This window comes from Ciconia boyciana, chromosome 5 (genome assembly GCF_034638445.1).
Source record: "Ciconia boyciana chromosome 5, ASM3463844v1, whole genome shotgun sequence".
NCBI classification, from domain to species: domain Eukaryota; kingdom Metazoa; phylum Chordata; class Aves; order Ciconiiformes; family Ciconiidae; genus Ciconia; species Ciconia boyciana.
This window is the reverse complement of record NC_132938.1, coordinates 10,248,459-10,266,303: the sequence shown is the minus strand read 5'-3', so window position 1 is coordinate 10,266,303 and position 17,845 is coordinate 10,248,459. Positions and strand designations below refer to the sequence as shown.

The 17,845-nt window shown below is 38.4% G+C and overlaps 1 protein-coding gene across 6 annotated transcripts in view; it reads left to right on the top strand.

Moving 5' to 3' along the window:
* The window catches only part of ZFYVE28 (zinc finger FYVE-type containing 28), a 162,710-nt gene that overhangs the window by 85,208 nt on the left and 59,657 nt on the right, over nucleotides 1–17,845 (top strand). For all 6 annotated transcript variants that reach the window (XR_012042691.1, XM_072862669.1, XM_072862668.1 and 3 more), the window contains exon 3: nucleotides 16,627–16,764. Coding sequence is in view for 5 of the 6 variants with exons in the window: in XM_072862669.1 (XP_072718770.1) it covers nucleotides 16,627–16,764 (138 nt within the window). In the remaining variant the exon portion in view is untranslated. The remainder of the gene's footprint in view (nucleotides 1–16,626; nucleotides 16,765–17,845) is intronic.

Here is a 17,845-nt window from a genome sequence, read left to right as displayed (position 1 = left end):
ATAGCATGAGTCGGTTCCCAGCATGGCTTTGCCAAAATTATTCCTTGAATTGCAGATTGTGTCTCAGCAATGTGTAATTTGATCTGCTAAAGTGCACCAGGAAGGAATTTGCCCCTGTCAGGGCACTGTCCTGAAGCAAACTATAGACTTGCCTGGCTGTGTTACCCCTCGCACTGGACCATACAATAGTAAAATGGGGAATTCATAATATTTGTGAAACATTACTGTTTCTGGCTCACTGGTAAGAGTGATTGACACCATGTTGACTGGTGGTATGTTATACTGGCTCTTCACTCTTTTCCTGCTATTTGCCTACTTGGGAAGCACCTCTTGAATTACTGCAATTGGCAGTCCAGCACTTTCAAGTCAGCTCTCAGCAGCTTCAGTTGGCGGTAACATTAGGCTTTAAAATGTAGCCTTTAGTGGGCTGCTTCATGCATAGGTCACTCCTCTGTATAGTGGGTGAGAAGCAGACATGTATGAATCTGAACCTCATTATCTATCACAGTATAAGTTAATGTTGCTGAGGAATCAGAGCCCTTAGAGAAAGCTGAAGCATATTTCAGTGTTGTGTTGTTATCACTTGTCTGTCTCAATTTCTGTAGCAATATAAAATACATGGTGAATGTTATAAAAAATGCTGTGTTTCAACCAGACTTATCACCGTATTTCTTCCAGCTCAATTTACCAACTGAAAGCATCATCACAAGATGAGCTGAGATTGCAGTGTCAGTGAAAAGAAAGCTTTGCCCTTATTGTAAAGGAGTACATGTTAGAGTGGTTCGAACCTACAGGCTGAAGGAGCTTACTGTAGAGTGTGGAAAGAGGGTAAAAATGGTCTGTGGGAAACTATGAGTAATAAGATGGTAGAGGATAAAATGCTGCCGGGAGCCCATCTGGGGAATGTTCTTTGTCACAGAGTGGCATGCTAAAATTGTAGAACCATAGAATGGTTTGGGTAGGAAGGGACCTTAAAGATCATCTAGTTCCAACCCCTCTGCCATGGGCAGGAACACCTTCCACTAGACCAGGTTGCTCAAAGTCCCATCCAACCTGGCCTTGAAGACTTCCAGGGATGGGGCATCCACAACTTCTCTGGGCAACATGTTCCAGTGTCTCACCACCTGCATAGTGAAGAATTTCTTCCTTATATCTAATCTAAATTTACCCTCTTTCAGTTTAAAACCGTTACCCCTCGTCCTATCACTACAGTCCCTGATCAAGTGTCCCTCCCCATCTTTCCTGTAGGCCCCCTTTAAGTACTGGAAGGCTGCTCTAAGGTGTTCCCAGAGCTTTCTCTTCTCTAGTCTAAACAACCTCAACTCTCTCAGCCCATCCTCACAGGACAGTTGTTCCAGCCCTGTGATCATCTTTGTGGCCCTCCTCTGGACCCACTCGAGCAGGTCCATGTCTGTCTTATGCTGGGAGCCCCAGAGCTGGACGCAGTACTCCAGGCGAGGTCTCACAAGAGCAGAGCAGAGGGCAAGAATCTCTCCCTTGACCTGCTGGCCACGCTTCTTTTGAGTCAGCCCAGGATATGGTTGGCTTTCTGGGCTGCAAGCACACATTGCCAGCTTGTACTGTTTCTCATCCACCAATACCCCCAGGTCCTTCTCCGCAGGGCTGCTCTCAAGCCACTCATCGCCCAGACTGTATCCATGTTCAGGATTGCCCCAACCCAGGTACAGAACCTTATACTTGGCCTTGTTGAATCAAAATCAAAATTTTAATTAAAAAAAAATAATGCTTTTTGCATATCTTAAAAGCTTAAAAACATTATTTGCTTTCTGAAGCTGGAGATGGATGGATAAGACAAGTCTAAAAGTGAGGGAAGCTCTTCCTCTGATATTCTTTACTGTCTCATTGAAGCAGTGATGTTTGATAATGGGTCACTTCAGGAGGTAGTTACCAATTTCTGCCTGATACACGGAAGGCAAGTCCAGTTGCCTTTCACCTCAGCTTGCACCATGTACATGGGTAGATTTCCAGATTTCTTAATTAAAAAAAACAAAAACAAAAACCAAAAAAACTATAACAACCCCCCAAAAAAACAAAACACCACCACCACACACAATGCTGAAGTTGTTGCAGGGTTTGCAAATTGCTTAGTAGAATTTCCCGAGTGGAGGAGAACCACGACTGAGCTGCAGTGAACTCTTTCATAGAACATGTGTGGATTTCTCTGTAGTGGGAAATGGAAAGGATCTTCAGAGTGTGGTTTTTAATTTTTTTTTTTAAAAATAAATAAAAGTTGGTGTAGCATGGAATGACAACACAGGTGGCAATCAATAATGCACAAGGGTGAAACTGAAGCTCGATTGACAAGTTGCTAAATAATGAAAAGGGAACTTGTCTTTGTATACAAAATACAATTAATCTTTTATTAGTGAAAAAAGGGATGTGATTATATTAAATAGTGCATGCTGGGGAAGTCATAGGTTGTTATTGAAGGGGCTGTGATGCGAGGTTATGCTGCACCATCTGCTCACAATGACCGCATTCATCGCATGCAAACTCCTATGGAAAAACACCGTCTTTGGTGGAAGATGAGGTAGTCATCCATTTAAAACGTGAGGAGATAAGAGGAGAGCAAGATTAATATTTTATCTATACTTCAATTAGAACAGTATTCTTTTTGGTCCAGATGTTACAAGTTTTGTTCTAATTTAAAAAAATATTATATTTTCTTCTTTGTCAAAGAGAACCCGGCTATAGAAGGCTCTTAATTTCTGAGGTTATGAAGTCTTCTAACATTCTATTTAACAAGATAAGATGATGTTTCATTTCTTAATGCATGATTATCTGCCCTAGATCATACTTTTTGTATTAAGAAAAATTGTCATGTTGGTATCTTGATTGAATATTGACATAGTGAACCTGAGACACACTGGTGTAATTCCCAGAGCATTTGAAGGCTAAATGAGGACAGTGGAGCCAGGTCATTTTAAAACTGACTTTTCTCAGCATTTGTGAAGTGTGAGACTATACCAGATCCACTTCTGTAGAAATTAATGTAATGTGACATGTCTGACTGTCAGGGGCTCTATAGCTCTTCCACATTCTTCAGCAGTGCCATCAGAGGATTGCTGTCAGCTCTGCTATATTTCTCCTTTTTATTTTTTTTTTTACTGTTGCAAAGAAGGATAAATTCTAGTATCAGCCACTGAATTGTTTATGTAGTCTCATGACTTCAATATGCTGCAATTTGCCTTCTTTCCCCCATATGCACATGGTTAGCACCAAGTTAGCAAGATCAACAATACATGCAAATTATTTATTTGGTGATATTTCTGTACTTGGGGATTAAGTCTGTTTTCTTCCATTAGACACTTTTTCACTTAATCATATAAGAAAAACCCCCTTTCTTTCATTTAATTTTTCTTTAATGCTGGGGAAGTATGATAAGAAAGACAAGAAGGCAAATTATTTTTTAGAGACAGTTCTTAGCACTGGAATTTAATTGTGACCTTAACATTCTTACAAGTTAAAATAAAGGCTGGCTTTTTCTGTGTGAAATAATTCATAAATCATTAACTATTTAATCTATTTTGAAGGGATACAACACCAATACTATAAAACTCTGTGTTTATACATATTTCAAATATGAATAATGGATTATTATGACAAATATTTTGTGGAATATTGTGCAACCTTGTTTTCTTATGTGTCAAGTTGTCATAAGTTTTCATTAAACAAAAGGAAGCCTTTAGATGTTTGTCTACATAGATATCTACATATATTATGCATTGGGCGCAACAAGGACTTCTACATATCAGAAGGAGGGATTACAAAATATTTTGGAGTTTTAGAGAATAGATGAATTTCAGACTGCCCTGTTGTTACTGTTAGTGTATAATTTAACAATAAACTGCTAATTGAATGGCTGGTGTTCAAGGTGGTGGGAAGAAAATAAACTGTTACCCATTAGGGTAGCTTGTTCAGTCATTGTAACTTTATAATTAGACAGAGAGAAGGAGAAGCTTAAATAATTCAGTCATAACTCCAAGTTCCTTTTGTGGTGTAAAGATACAGCAACTGTCTTCTGCCTCAAACTTATGCTTTGGAAAGAATTTGCGTTAGCTCATTGCAGCACAATGTTCTTGGTGGAAAAAAATGCAGATTTTAAGACAGTCATTTTTAAAAAGTGTTCATTTTTGAAAGCATTACATGTATTGGTGAGTTAGTATTGCTTCAAAGAAGTTTGAAATGGCTGATATGAAAACAGCTTGTGATAAGGAAAAGTGTGATGTTGGAGAGCAGGCATTGAATAGTGGGCTTTGCTACTACATGCTTTTGCACTACTTGCACACATAAAAGCTTCCCATCTTAAAGGCTTTGGGAAGTAAATACTTGTGTGAAATGAAATATGCAGAAAGTGTGCTGTGGAGGTTAAGAACGCTTACCTTTTTGCTTATGCAATCTGCTCTCTCCTGCTGGTTTTTCAGTTTTTACATAGTAGTGCTATTTTTTCAACACTTTTAAAAGTAGCATTGAGACAAACAGCAGTATTACCCCAAGTACATGGTTCTTCCTGCTGCGAAGCAAATAAAGCTAACTTCCTTTATATTCCGATACTGCTCCTTGTTCCATAGTTCAGAAATAAGCCCAGAATTTAATTTAAAAAAATGTAGTGCTCTTGATACTGTGGTATGATATACACAATATAAATTCTTGGTTTTGCCCTGAGAATACTTTTTCAGTTCTCAAGGTTTCTGTGCATGAAGATTGCTTAAGCAAATACCAAGCAACAGATATTTGTATTCTTTGATTTCTCAGGTGCCCCAGGGTATCTGTAACTACTGCTAAAGTTGTTGTTGTTCTGCTTACATAGTCTTCATAATAAAACAGTGTAGTAGTTCATGTAGAAGCATAAGTGATCATCTTTAGGCTGCAAAGCCTGTTGAATTGATTTGTGCAGCTGAGGCACTGAGATAAACTGTCTTATTGACGTAAGCTTTTGTAACTTTTGCTTTAGAATTGTTCTGGTACTTTGAGAAGGTCTTTGTTTGGTTTTCTTTTTTGTTGTTTGTTTATGGTTAGGCCTGATGTAGTCTCATAGAATCATAGAATAGTTTGGGTTGGAAGGGACCTTTAAAGGTCATCCAGTCCAACCCCCCTGCAATGAGTGGGGACATCTTCAACCAGATCAGGTTGCTCAGAGCCCCATTCAACCTGACCTTGAATGTTTCCAGGCATGGGGCATCTACCACCTCTCTGGGCAACCTGTTCCAGTGTTTCACCACCCTCATCATAAAAAATTTCTTCCTTATATACCTAGTCTGAATCTACCCTCTTTTAGTTTCAAACCATTACCCCTTGTTTATTGCAACAGGCCCTGCTAAAAAGTCTGTCCCCATCTTTCTTATAAGCCCCTTTAAGTATTGAAAGGCCACAATAAGGTCTTCCCGGAGCCTTCTCTTCTCCAGGCTGAACAACCCCAACTCTCTGACTTTCCTCATAGGAGAGGTGTTCCACCCCTCTGATCATTTTTGTGGCCCTCCTCTGGACCTGCTCCAATAGGTCCATGTCTTTCCTGTGCTGAGGGCTCCAGAGCTGGACGCAGTATTCCAGGTGGGGTCTCACCAGAGCGGAGCAGAGGGGCAGAATCACCTCCATTGACCTGCTGGCCACGCTTCTTTTGATGCAGCCCAGGATATGGTTGGCCTTCTGGGCTGTGAGCGCACATTGCTGGCTTATGTCCAGCTTTTCATCCACCAATTCCCTCAAGTTCTTTTTGGCAGGGCTGCTCTCAATCCTTTCATCCCCCAGCCTGTACTGATACTGGGTGTTGCCCCAACCCAGGCACAGGACCTTACACTTGGCCTTGTTGAACCTCATGAGGTTCACATGGGCCTACTTCTTGAGCTTGTTCAGGTCCCTCTGGAAGGCATCCCATCCCTCAGGTGTGTCAACCGTACCACTCAGCTTGGTGTCACCTGCAAACTTGCTGAGGGTGCACTCAATCCCACTGTCTGTGTCATTGATGAAGATATTAAACAGCACTGGTCCCAGTAGGGACCCCTGAGGGACACCACTTGTCACTGATCTCCATCTGGACATTCAGCCATTGATGACTACCCTCTGGATGTGACCATCCAACCATTAAATAAACAGGGATGAATTCTAGCAGGCTTGCAGAGTCATGTCTACTTTTGACTTGTGTGATAACTGGCATTAAAAAATATTTTCCACTTTCACACCTTCCTACAAACTTCTGGCCTCAGTGTCAGCCCTGTTTATTATTTGTACTATTGTCCTCCATAGGGATTTTACAAATATGACTGGAAAATAATTTAACCCTGTAGCTGGAATGTGAAGAGTTCTCTCAGTAGATCTAATTAACGTATTTGTGGTTGTCTGGCTTATTCTGCAATGCAAATAAGAGTCTAAAAGTACATCATATTTTATAATTGAGAAAATAAAATGTTGAGGGCATTCCTCAACAAGGAAGGCAGCATTATCTTTATGTAAATTTTATAGGAGGTCCTTAAATCACTCATTTAAAATATACAGATAGTAGAAATTATCCTAGGCCTGAACACTCTGTGTTAGAATAGATGTCTCCAAAGATTTGGGCTCTGCAGTTTTAAGTTGAACTACTGTTGGATATAACTCTTTATTGGTGGTATAATACCATATTGGCCTTTCTTTGTCTTTTGTCTACAGCTGCAGAACTTCAACATAACTCTCTCATTTAACTCTGCATTCAGTGAAATCAGATTTTCCATTGTTTTTCAATGCAAAGTGTGTTCTTTCTCTCCTAGTAGGTAAAGGTTTTTAAATCCACCAGTGCTGTGGATTAACGCTGCTAGGTTTTATAACTGTATTAATGGAAATGCATAGAGTGATTTCAGAAAAAAAATTACATAAATTTGGGTGGTTTTGGTCAGAGTCCTATGATAATTTCGGCAGCTGTGCATGTGGATTGCCCAGTCTTTGATTCAAGCAAGCCCTTTGGCACTTGGTAGAAATGTTATAAACATTTTAGTTTCAGTAAATCTCTCTGCTTTATTGATTTGATATGTGGTTGAGTATGGACAAACAAGATAAATAAACTTTGATTTTTATAAAAAAATCTGCACAAACATGTGTATCTGTGTTATCACACATAGTTCCTTAGGCATAATTCCATGGTCCATTGGCAGTGTCAATTTAAAGGTTTTTCTGTTCCAAATTTACACTATTCTTATTCCTATTCCCACACTTCAGCATGGCACCCCCTCAAAGCACAGCTTCCCATTAGCTTCAACTGATTTGAGACTGTGCTGCCATCAAAAGAGGCAACCTTGTCTGTCCTTGCTTCCTGCCAGCACTAGTCCCTGTGCTCCAGGAACCCCAGCTTGTGTTCCAGCAGTGAGTGAGCAGCCATGGAGTGGGTGGGATCACCTGGCTGCAGAAGAGGCTTTGGTGGAGTTGCTGTATCTCAACCAAATGGTCCACGTTGGTTCACTGTCCATGTGGATGCACGATGGTATGGAAGTGCTGACATACAGCGAGAGCAGTGTCCGCAGAGAGGGGTGGGTGTATAGGTCCTTATCCACAGCCAGTTTAAGTACACTGTGGTCAGCTTTAGACCTCTAGGAAACGACATCTTCAGCTGTACTGATATACGTATTTGCAGAGTCATTTTGTGAACTTTAACAGCAAAATGACCTAGGTTACTGTGGATCAGTGCACTGAAACCATTCACATATGCCCCCTGTACAAGTAAGCTGAGAGTGCTGGTGAGACAGCCTGTGACAGCCTGGAGACAGGAACAAAAGCTGCAAAGTAGGTGAGATAAGGGGCTAACTTCTCAAGTTGGCCTTGCTGCCTAATGCTTATGCTGCAAAATGGCCATATGCTGTTTGCTGCCCATCTTTGATGAAAAGTGGCTATTTCAGGTGTAAAAAACTTATCTGAAGGTGTCTCCTATTATCTGATAAGTTTAAGTGGTATGAGAATAAGGAATCTCTAGGAAAAAAAACATGCCCTTTTATTCTGTGCTTTATCTGAATTGCATCCATGCTAAAGAAAAAGCAATTTTTAAAAAGAAAGTCAGCATTAATGAGCATCGCTTGATGAGAAGGTATCTGTGAAGAGCTGTTAAATAACTCAAAATAATGTCGTAGTGGATTGGCAGTGAGTTATCTAAGAAGTACTAATTGTATTCATTAGCATTCTTGACAAGAGCAAACTGGGAGTATGTACCATAATCACTGTGAACAGTGAGGCAGTTCAGAGGTGCGACGTTTTCATGTTTGATTGCATCTGTCCATCGAAGAACATTTTCTTGTAGAATTACGCAGAAATAGATCTCATTAAACAAGGCAAGTTAGACTAAAGCTCTAAGAAACTCCCTGTTGGATTCTAAAACCTAATGATTGGTTAGAAGTTGGCAAGAATCTATTCCTGATGTTACGTTGTTAATTGATATAAAGGTTAAACAGTGTGGATTGAGCCAGGAGTACTTTCAGCTAAAGTAATGGCCAAGTCTTTCTAACCTGCTTAATTTGCAACTCTTGAGAGATTATATTAGTTAGTGGAGGTCAATGGAGGTCAATATATTAGTTAGTGGAGGTCAGTGAAGGAGACAGCAGGGTAGTTACTGAGATCGAGGGAAGAAGTTGACTGAAAGAAGCCTTTGTGTTCCCAAAGTTCAGAAACTGTAGTAGATAAAGATATTGTTAACAGTAGAGGGAGGAAGTAGGAACCAAAAGCAGATCCTCTCCAGCCCATTCAGTTGTATCAGAACACTTGGGTGTTACTCATTGATCTGTGGTGAGGAGGGAATCGTGCTAGTTTTCTGAATTGTACCTGTTTGTGAGGCTTTTCCTAAAATATAGCAGAGCTGGTGGGCTCTAAAGAAATTCTTGTAAGGTCTATATTTAAGAAACTTGATGCAGATGTAGGAAAGCCAGAAATTTGTGCCAGAAGGATTGGGCAGTTGACTGATGGGAGAGTGAGCCAAGCCTTGTTCAAAGAAAATTATTCTCTCTTATACATTCTTTTCCCATTTAATTTAAGTAGGGACAGTTCCAGTTTAGAAAAGAAAGTGAAACTGAGAAGAAAAGCATTTTTTAGTTAAACGATGATGTCAAGATTAACCTTAAATTCCAGACAATGCACATTTCTGCTGTACTGTTTGTGATAATAGAGCTTGTAAGTTGGTTGGGTTTTTTTTCCTATGGAGTTTCATCTGCAGTTCAGTTGTTTTTATAATTGATTACATTTGTCATTTCATTACTCCTAGTAATGATTACTTGTGTGACTTGCATTGCTCCAACAGATGTCTTCTCTGTGCTGCCTGACATCTTCAAACAGTTGATGTCAGGTACCTGTTTGCTGTTTGGGTATGCAACTGAGTGAAAGCTTGTAATGTTTCTTTTGAAAATACGCAGGCTTATCAACCCTTTCATATGTTTTTACTGTACTTCAAAGCACTGTGAATGAAGAAAAAGAACTTGAGTATAATTGTGCTAAATACACTAAATAGCCTGTAAGTATCAGAAAAGTTGATTTTTCTTCTGTTGGGACTGAAGCTACAACTGCAGGTTTTTAAATTTACCTTTTTTCCTCAGAATTTTTAAGTGATCAATGGAATGATATAGCTAAGTAGAAAACAAATGTGCAGCCATAAACATTTCTAATTAGTAAATAAAGTAATTAATTGTGTCTTTTAAAATCTTGTCTATTTAATGGCTTTTCTTCATCGTTGTTGGGAAACATTTAGTCAGTTGTATTTTTCACTTTAGAATGATTAGCATGATGGCTAGGGAATATAAAATGCTTGACTGTAAGTTGGGCCATCAGTACAACTTTATCAACTAACAAGGATTTTATTTCCTTTCTGTGTTTTGGATTCATATTTGATCTTATGTAGGGAGTGATTAATACTGTAAGATTACTTTTTTCCTTTGAAAAAAGATCATAATAGTGTGTACTACTGTAGCCTTTAATTGTAGTTTCGCATGTTAACAAGCTTTTTCATGTGTTTCCACTTGCTCATATGGATCAAATAGGTCATTCAAAGAAACTGCCTATTATCTAAGACTGTGGGCAGACTGGATTGAAAATGCTGTGCACTGCAGGTCAGGGAATTAATTTGCAGCAGAGAACCATAGGGAGGAAAGCTGGCTCCACGGCATCTCAGCACTGAGTGTGTTGGGGATGCAGGATGCTTTCACTCTCTGCAGTAGGGGAAGGCAAAGCAAAGGTGGCAGTAAGTTGTGATTACATTGCCTCTGTTCTGCTTGTGGCCTCAGCTGCGGAGCAGCTTTGGAGTGATATAAAGAAGGCGGTGCCAGCTCTGTGCCAGGCTGAAATTATTTCGTGCTTGGGAGATCTTGAAGTACATTTTAGGGCAGTTTTGGCATCACTGTACCATGGTAAGAAGGCAGTTGCCTGATACTGGTGGAGGAGAAAGCCCGTTTTGTGTTTATTGCAGCAGATACCCATGTTCAAAGCAAATGTCTCTTATTCTTATGTTGCTATGAAACTACGTAAATGGGGATGTTTAGTGTACCAGGTTACTTACTGAATTATTTTCAAATGTCTTTTAATATAAGACAAACATTTTAGAGCCTTTATAGAAAAGGCTTAAGTCTGTATACACTGCTGTAAGCATGTCTGTATCCATGATGTTTATCCAGTAATACTTTGATTCACTGTGGACAAAGTTCTTAAGTTATCTCTTACTGATAAAGGGGGGCTTGGCTGAAAAGCTCTGTACTGAGAACAGTCTTTCAGTACAAGTTTGGGTATACTTCATTTCAGTAAAGACAGTCATGTCTAATATTAGTTAATGGCTTTTTGATGTGGAGGTCTAAAACAGTGGGTTTTTTTCTTATAGTAGCATCAGGAACACTTAGTTTTTTGAGATCTGAAAATGCTCTTTTCTGCAGAGAGAGGATGATGCCCTGTAACAATGCTGTTCTTATGTAGTCTCTCAAGTTGGTGTTAGTTATAAACAGCCCTTCTGTAAATGGGGATTTCTCTCTTATTTACTGAGAGCTATATTTGGGTGGGTAGTAACAAAAGAGGGAAATGAATTCCATGATTAGGTCTTCGTATTAAAGACAGAGAGACTCAGAACAGATGTAAGTTACATTTAAATGTAATTTGTCAAAAGAGTGCATACTGGCTTAGTGAAAAATGTCATTATAGCCATTAAATAAGTACTGTAACTTTGTTAAAGAACCACTTTTAGTGGAAGCCGTGCTCAAATATCTGTGACCTCTTTTGGTTGAAAATTGGTGTGCCAGTGTTCACCACTTCATATGTAACAATTGCTCCACTTGGGAGATGTAATTATTCAGTGTATGCATAATAAATTTTGAATATATGCATAATAAATTTTGAATATATGCAGGAGGTAAGATCAAAATTGCCATTAATAAACCTGTGATGACTGGAGTGTTTGCTGCCCTCACAAGGGCACACTAGCAAGACAGTTCAGGAAGAGAAGCTTTGACATTGCAGTTCAACACGAACTGCAACAATCATTGTTGCTGGGCTGGGGCAATACAGCATTTAAATTGCTGGAGATCCAAGTTGCCTTTAATTCATGATGAATTTCGGTACTGCTCTGTAGTGGGCTAGGTTAAACTAGGAGCTACTGCACAAAATTCACATGTAGAAAAATCCTAAGTTACTTTTAGACAGTAGAGCATCTAGCAGTTGGCAGTGGGAAATAGTCAAATAGCCGATCAGGCAAAAAAGAGACTGAAAGCATGGCCTTTAGGATCTGTGCAAGATGGGCTGGAGGGAAGGTGGTGGAACTTGTTGCCGTCTGGAGTGAGACTTTGGATCTCTGATGGGTGAAACAGCCATCTGTAGAGACCCTGCTGGGTTCTGAAGCCAGGACTTTGTATGACCTTTGAAATCCTGAAACCTTACATCAAAGAGTATGTCGCCTTATTATTGGTTTCTTCTGTTAATGAAAGTAACCCATAAAAACCTGACTAGTAGCTAATTGTTTTAATTACAACATAACCTTCCTTTATATTTGGCCTTAATTTGTGTTCATCAGTTGCTTCTGTTTGTCATAAATGTGAAGTTGAAGGAGGTCTGCAACTTAACATCAAGCCAGAAAAAGAAATGAAAAATGTGAAGGATATATTTAAACGAAGAGGCTAAAACACCATCTATTAAGCTCATGGTGATATTATCAAAGACTGTGTTACCTTGGATAGATTTTAGTGATAATTCAAAAAATGGATACTGAACAACATGGGAAGTTATCTTTCTCTGAAGAAATCTTGCAAAAGACCTCAAGAAGGTCACTTTACATTTAATAGCATGGAAAAGCAGCATAATTTTTATCAAGGACATGAACAAAAGGGTAGATAAGTCTGCCTTTTGTTGTTCTAAACATACATTTCAGAGCATAAGTTAGATGAAGTTATTGGCTTTTCTTTTTGTACCTATTCCGAAAGCTAATGCGGCAGTTGCTGTTAGCTTTATGCTCTGATTATTGAGTATATGGCCAATTACTGCTTGCCAAAAATAAACCAACTTTTTGTCCTCTACTTTGGCTAACTACATACATTGTCTCACTACCACTCATTATCTTTCCTATCAAAATAAAATATAAGTGCTCTCCGTTACGTGAAACACTGAGCTCTGTTTTCCAGGAAATGAGGAACTTGGAGTAAATCCCAAAGCAGAATCTCTGCAGCAGCTGCCTGTTGTGCTGCTGGAAAGCCTAAACAGAGCAGCTGAAACAAAACTGTGCTCATCCCGGTATGTAAATGAACCAAAAGACAACACACAAAGCCACCAAAGGATACATTAAAATCCGGAGGCTTTTATGTAGAAAGATGGATCAAGTGAAAGATTTACTACTTCAATTCCAACTAATTGATTTCTGTTGCTTAAATTAGAGCAAAACCTCAATGCTACCATGTATCCAAACCCATTCGTTCTTAGCTTACAAAGCAGAATGCTGTAATTAACTAAATTGAATGTTTCTTGAAGCTCTTTTAAAGAAAAGACTAATTTGCTTACAATGCATTGGATGGTCTGTCTAAATTGGCTGGCATCCTTCCAGTTTCAAAGCAGCTGAGATTTGAAATCATTATGGGAGCAAGTATTCCAGATTTCCTATTTAGTTTACTCTGCTCTGGGTGTCATAAGAAGGAATGGAAGAGGGAAGGAAAGTGATGGAGAATTGGTTTTTTTCCTGTGGTAGGATAAAATAAACCCTGTAGAAAATCAGAGAATTTGGGAAATTGCACATCTTGAAACAGCAAAAACAATTCACCTTGTAGAATTCTTTCAGTGTTTATACACTAAATGGCAAAGTTCCATCAACTATTCTTTCCTTAACCTTCCAGTATCACCAGTGGAGTATGTGGGAAAAGATGCTCATCTGTTTAATTGGCTTTTTCACTTAGCTTTTTGACAGAATGGCCAGCTGCCTATGTGAAGCCAGGTAACTCTTTACAAACAACTGCTACTAGTCCAGAGATTGAGCTATTGTGATTTATGTCCATTGGGAAGTGTATATTAAAATTCTAATTACCTATGGTTTAACTTACTTGTACTGCACAAGTTACAAATAACTTTTTTTTTTTGAACTGACTCAGGAAGTGTGGCATATATGGAGATGTGTTAGTAGATCTTGGGTGCTCTGGAGCAGAAGCATCTAGAGATTATAGGAATATTGAAGACATGAGGAAGAATATTAAATGTAATTTAGGTGGTAAACAAATGCTATACTGAAAAATTTGTATTACACTTGCTTTGTAAAAAGTTTAATTATCTTTATTATATCCTGTTGCCTTCAGTTGCAATATTTGATTTAAGTGCATTAAGGTACAAAATTTCATGATGCTTGTAATAATTATTTCCTGAGATGATTTAGACAGAATCTTAGTACTTTTTTACAGGTATAAGGATTAGAAAAACAGAATGAAAGTACAGAACAGTTGCTTGGCCAGCTATGAGTCCTGTTGCTTCACTCCATTTGCATAAAACGTTTGTTGATATATCTGGAATTTTGCGTATGTATGTAGGGGATTATAAAATGGGAATTCAATCTGTCTTGTACCTGCTGTAAAAGATGATTACATTTGAAAAATAATGCATTAAAGTAAAAAAAAAAAATGTTAGGGAAGAAATCTTTTCAATATGGATCTCATCCTATTCTGTGTAGCTTTTTAGAAAAAAAAGCAAGAGATTGAAAATTGCATTTTCCCATATTCAAGTTTGGTGGCAAGTAAAATAAATTGGAATATCGTGTCCTAAAGTAAAATGGAATGGGATTATTTAAAATCTGATGTAATCAGATTCAAATATAATTCTTCTCATAGTTCCATGCCTTAATATGTCTTTGTATTTCCTGCAGCTTTTGTAAAATTTAACTGGTAGGATTACTTTTTACCACTGCCTCTCTCCAATGCTAAAAGATCTTAGCAAACTTTTATTAATTCCCTGAAAAGAGGAATCTGGCTTTTTCATCCTCATGTGCCAACCTGTATTGTTCTGGTGATAAAGTGGGAGCTACCGGCAAAGCACCTGCTCTCAAAATAGATCAGTAATAACTGATTTAAAATACATCATGAGTGACTCGTGCCCTTCTACAATTTAAATACTTTAATCCTCAATTTCGTTGTTTGCTCTGTAACTTTAGGTAGGAACTAAGTGGTTTAGGAGTTGATTTCCTTATGGGACCTGCTTTCAAAATATTTTGGTTCCCCAGCTAGATCTAGCTAAATAATTATGAGAAGCATGTTCAATACCAGGAATTAAGAAATGGAAGGAAGGAAAACAGGAAACTTGCTATTAGTCTGCTTTTTCTCACCATAAAGCGTCATACTAATTCGTGTGTGATTCCTTGACTGTCTCCATTTTGTCCTGGAGAGGGGAAGTGGTGGCAGTCTGGCTTGTTCTTCAGCCAATGGTTCAGGATGGTGGTGCTGAAACAGGGTGTGGGCATCTTTGCTCTGTTCTGTCTTCTTCCAGCATCTGAACTTAAGTTCCCCTTGCACTTACACTAGAGAATATTGTGAGGTTGTTTTTTTCCCTCGATTTCTACAATGGGCATCTCTTTGGATTCCTAGGGATCCAAGCACCCCACTAATCCTGCAGTATGCTAATACCCAGCAGAGCAAGGGGTGTGTCTCTAAAATTATTTTATATGTCGGTGAATCTAGCTTTGTTTTCTTGTCCCTTCTCATACCTGCTGGCCATAGTCTGTGTTGTGATGCCATGGAGGAGCTACAGAGCTTTTGATTTTCAGATTTGTTTCTAGAGAAGATGGTTTAATATTATTTGTGCCAGTGTGTTTTAAATGTATGGGGTGGTGTTTGTTTGTTTTTTAACAACTTTATTGAAATGAAATGTGTTACCTCATGACAGACTTGCAAAAAATACATTTATGTAAAAATGTTTTACTTGTTAACACATAAAGTACCTTATACCAATGTGTAATAAATATTACCAATGGTTGGTTTATTTATTTATTTTGGGTGAAGACAACCATGATTATGGCATTAATGTTAAGATTATTTTGTGGCAACAGCAGTTACAGCGGTCTGCACTGAAATTGTAGAAAATGTGAATCTTTTTTTGTACCTAAAGTGGGCTTTGTCTTTTTAAGTGGGGAACATACTAAAGGGGCAGGTGTCTTCAAAATTCATGTCTTCTATTATTTTTTAAATGCAGAGAAAAATAAAACAGTGAAGTGTAGACTTAAAGCAATTCTGTCTGTTAAACAAGTCTATACAGACAGATTTGTTTTTATTTGTTTGAAAAATATTTTAAACAGAACATGAATTCTGTAAATAGTGGAAGAAACATGAGACAGACAAAACATCTTTAATGAAAGCACTCAGCCTTTTTCATGCTCTGAATCTACCTTTATTATGTTAATCAAATTCCATGCAGTTCCCAGCAGGGGTATGTGAAAATTATCTTTTCAAATAAATGAATACAGATTATTTACTGCATATCAATAAGCTGGTTATAGGTCTTTGATCTTTGTCCTGGTGCAGATGTAGATCAGAGCAGTTATTAAGACTCTCTAACTTGTGCAGTGTCCCCTTATCCTCCTGGATGACCGGGGGGTGAGATGGCAGGCATGTGTGCCAGCCCTTGCCCATGGGGACTCAAGTGTGAAAACTACCTGCTTCCGATTCCCAGGATGAATTTGTCTGTTCAACCCCAGTGGTCCCAATATAGCTCAATTTCTAATGCCTCCAGGCTACTCTGTCAGGCATTCTTTTTGGGAGGAATGAAGTGCCTGTCACTGGGGCTGGTGAGAGGAAATGAGAGAAGTTTAATTTACTTCTAGTTTATTTACTGATACTTTAGAGATGGATAGCTGGAGGTAACGAGCTCTTTAAGTCATGCCTCCTCATCAGAAGTCCCACTAAAGTAGTCAAAGTTAAGTGCAGTGAATCTGAGAAACAGTCACTGGGAAAACCAGAAGTGAAGTGCCGCTCATAGAAAGAAGTGCCGCTCTTCTTTCTATGCAGTATTCTCCTCTTTGTTTTCTCTGTGTGTGTGATGACTGTAAGAGTTAAATACTGCACTTCCTATCTTAATTAGTTGGTGCCTCACTAATAAATTCTATTAAGTTGGAAAAAACTTCGTGGGATTTCTGTTGGAACAGTATATAAGCTATTCTATATTTTGCTTCAGGATAATGTTTTGAACATTATAAATCAAATCATGGATGAATGCATTCCACATGAACGGGCCAACCGAGACTTTTGTGTTAAGTTTCCAGAGGAAATACGCCATGACAACCTTGCAGGACAGCTTTGGTTTGGAGCAGAAGTAAGTCTCTCATATTTCTGTTACTTGGGGTTAATGGACAATTTTTTTGTGGCATAAAGCCAGAATTTTAAAGTACATCTTGAGACTTTTCTGAAAATGGTATATATAATTACACAGCAAAGTAAACATCTTTGAGAACGTGTTCTGGATGCTCAGTGGAAGAAGATTCTATAACTATGGTTTTAGTATTGGTTGGGCTAACAGCATACCAGTTTATTTTCATAATTGTCTGCTGTCATTATGACCACCTCTTAAAAACTATTCTTTTGTGAATTAGCATCAGATTAATATTCTTGAATATTTTTTTTTCCTGATGGGTCATCTTGCATCTCATGCTTTGAAAATCTTAGAAACAAATAAAGATATATGAGGGAATTTTATCAGGATAAAAGTTTTATCTCCAACAAATATAAGTGCATGTTGTGACTTTATTTTAATGGCTATATTATGCTATAACTCATATTAAACATACCTAACTTTGTTGAGCTGACATTTGTTGCACATAACTTACTTGTTTCATGTGTATGCTAAAAATATAATGGTTTCTGTGCGAAACACTGAAGTCCACTTTTCTTCTCTTACCTGATTTGTCTCAAAGACCTGCTTCTACAGCAACCTGCAGGAACAAGGGATTTTTTTAGTAAATAAGCTTTAACTATTTTAACCAAGGGAAGCCTGAAGTGTCAGGAAAAAGGATGTGATATGTAAGATACTTATTCATTAGTACTGATGTCTTTTGGCTAAAAAAAAAAAAAAATTGTGGCATCTTCAATGATAAACTTAGGCCAGCAGACCTGAAGACACTGAGGGTGACTTTAAGCACCCTGGATTTGTTGAGAGTTCAGGGGAGTAGTCTAGACATCCCACCACACAACAGCACGTTGTGTTATTGTTTTCAGCTTTGCCTCTCCTGTATTTGAAGGAATCCTTCGGCTCCTGTTATTACCCATTCTTTTCTCTACCAGTTCATCCTTTCTCTAAGGTGCATTCTCTCCATCAATAGTTCCTATCTTGTTCAGTCCAATATGCCTCCATATGTTCTGTTTCTGAAACTCTCTTTGACAGTTGTTAATTGTAGGGT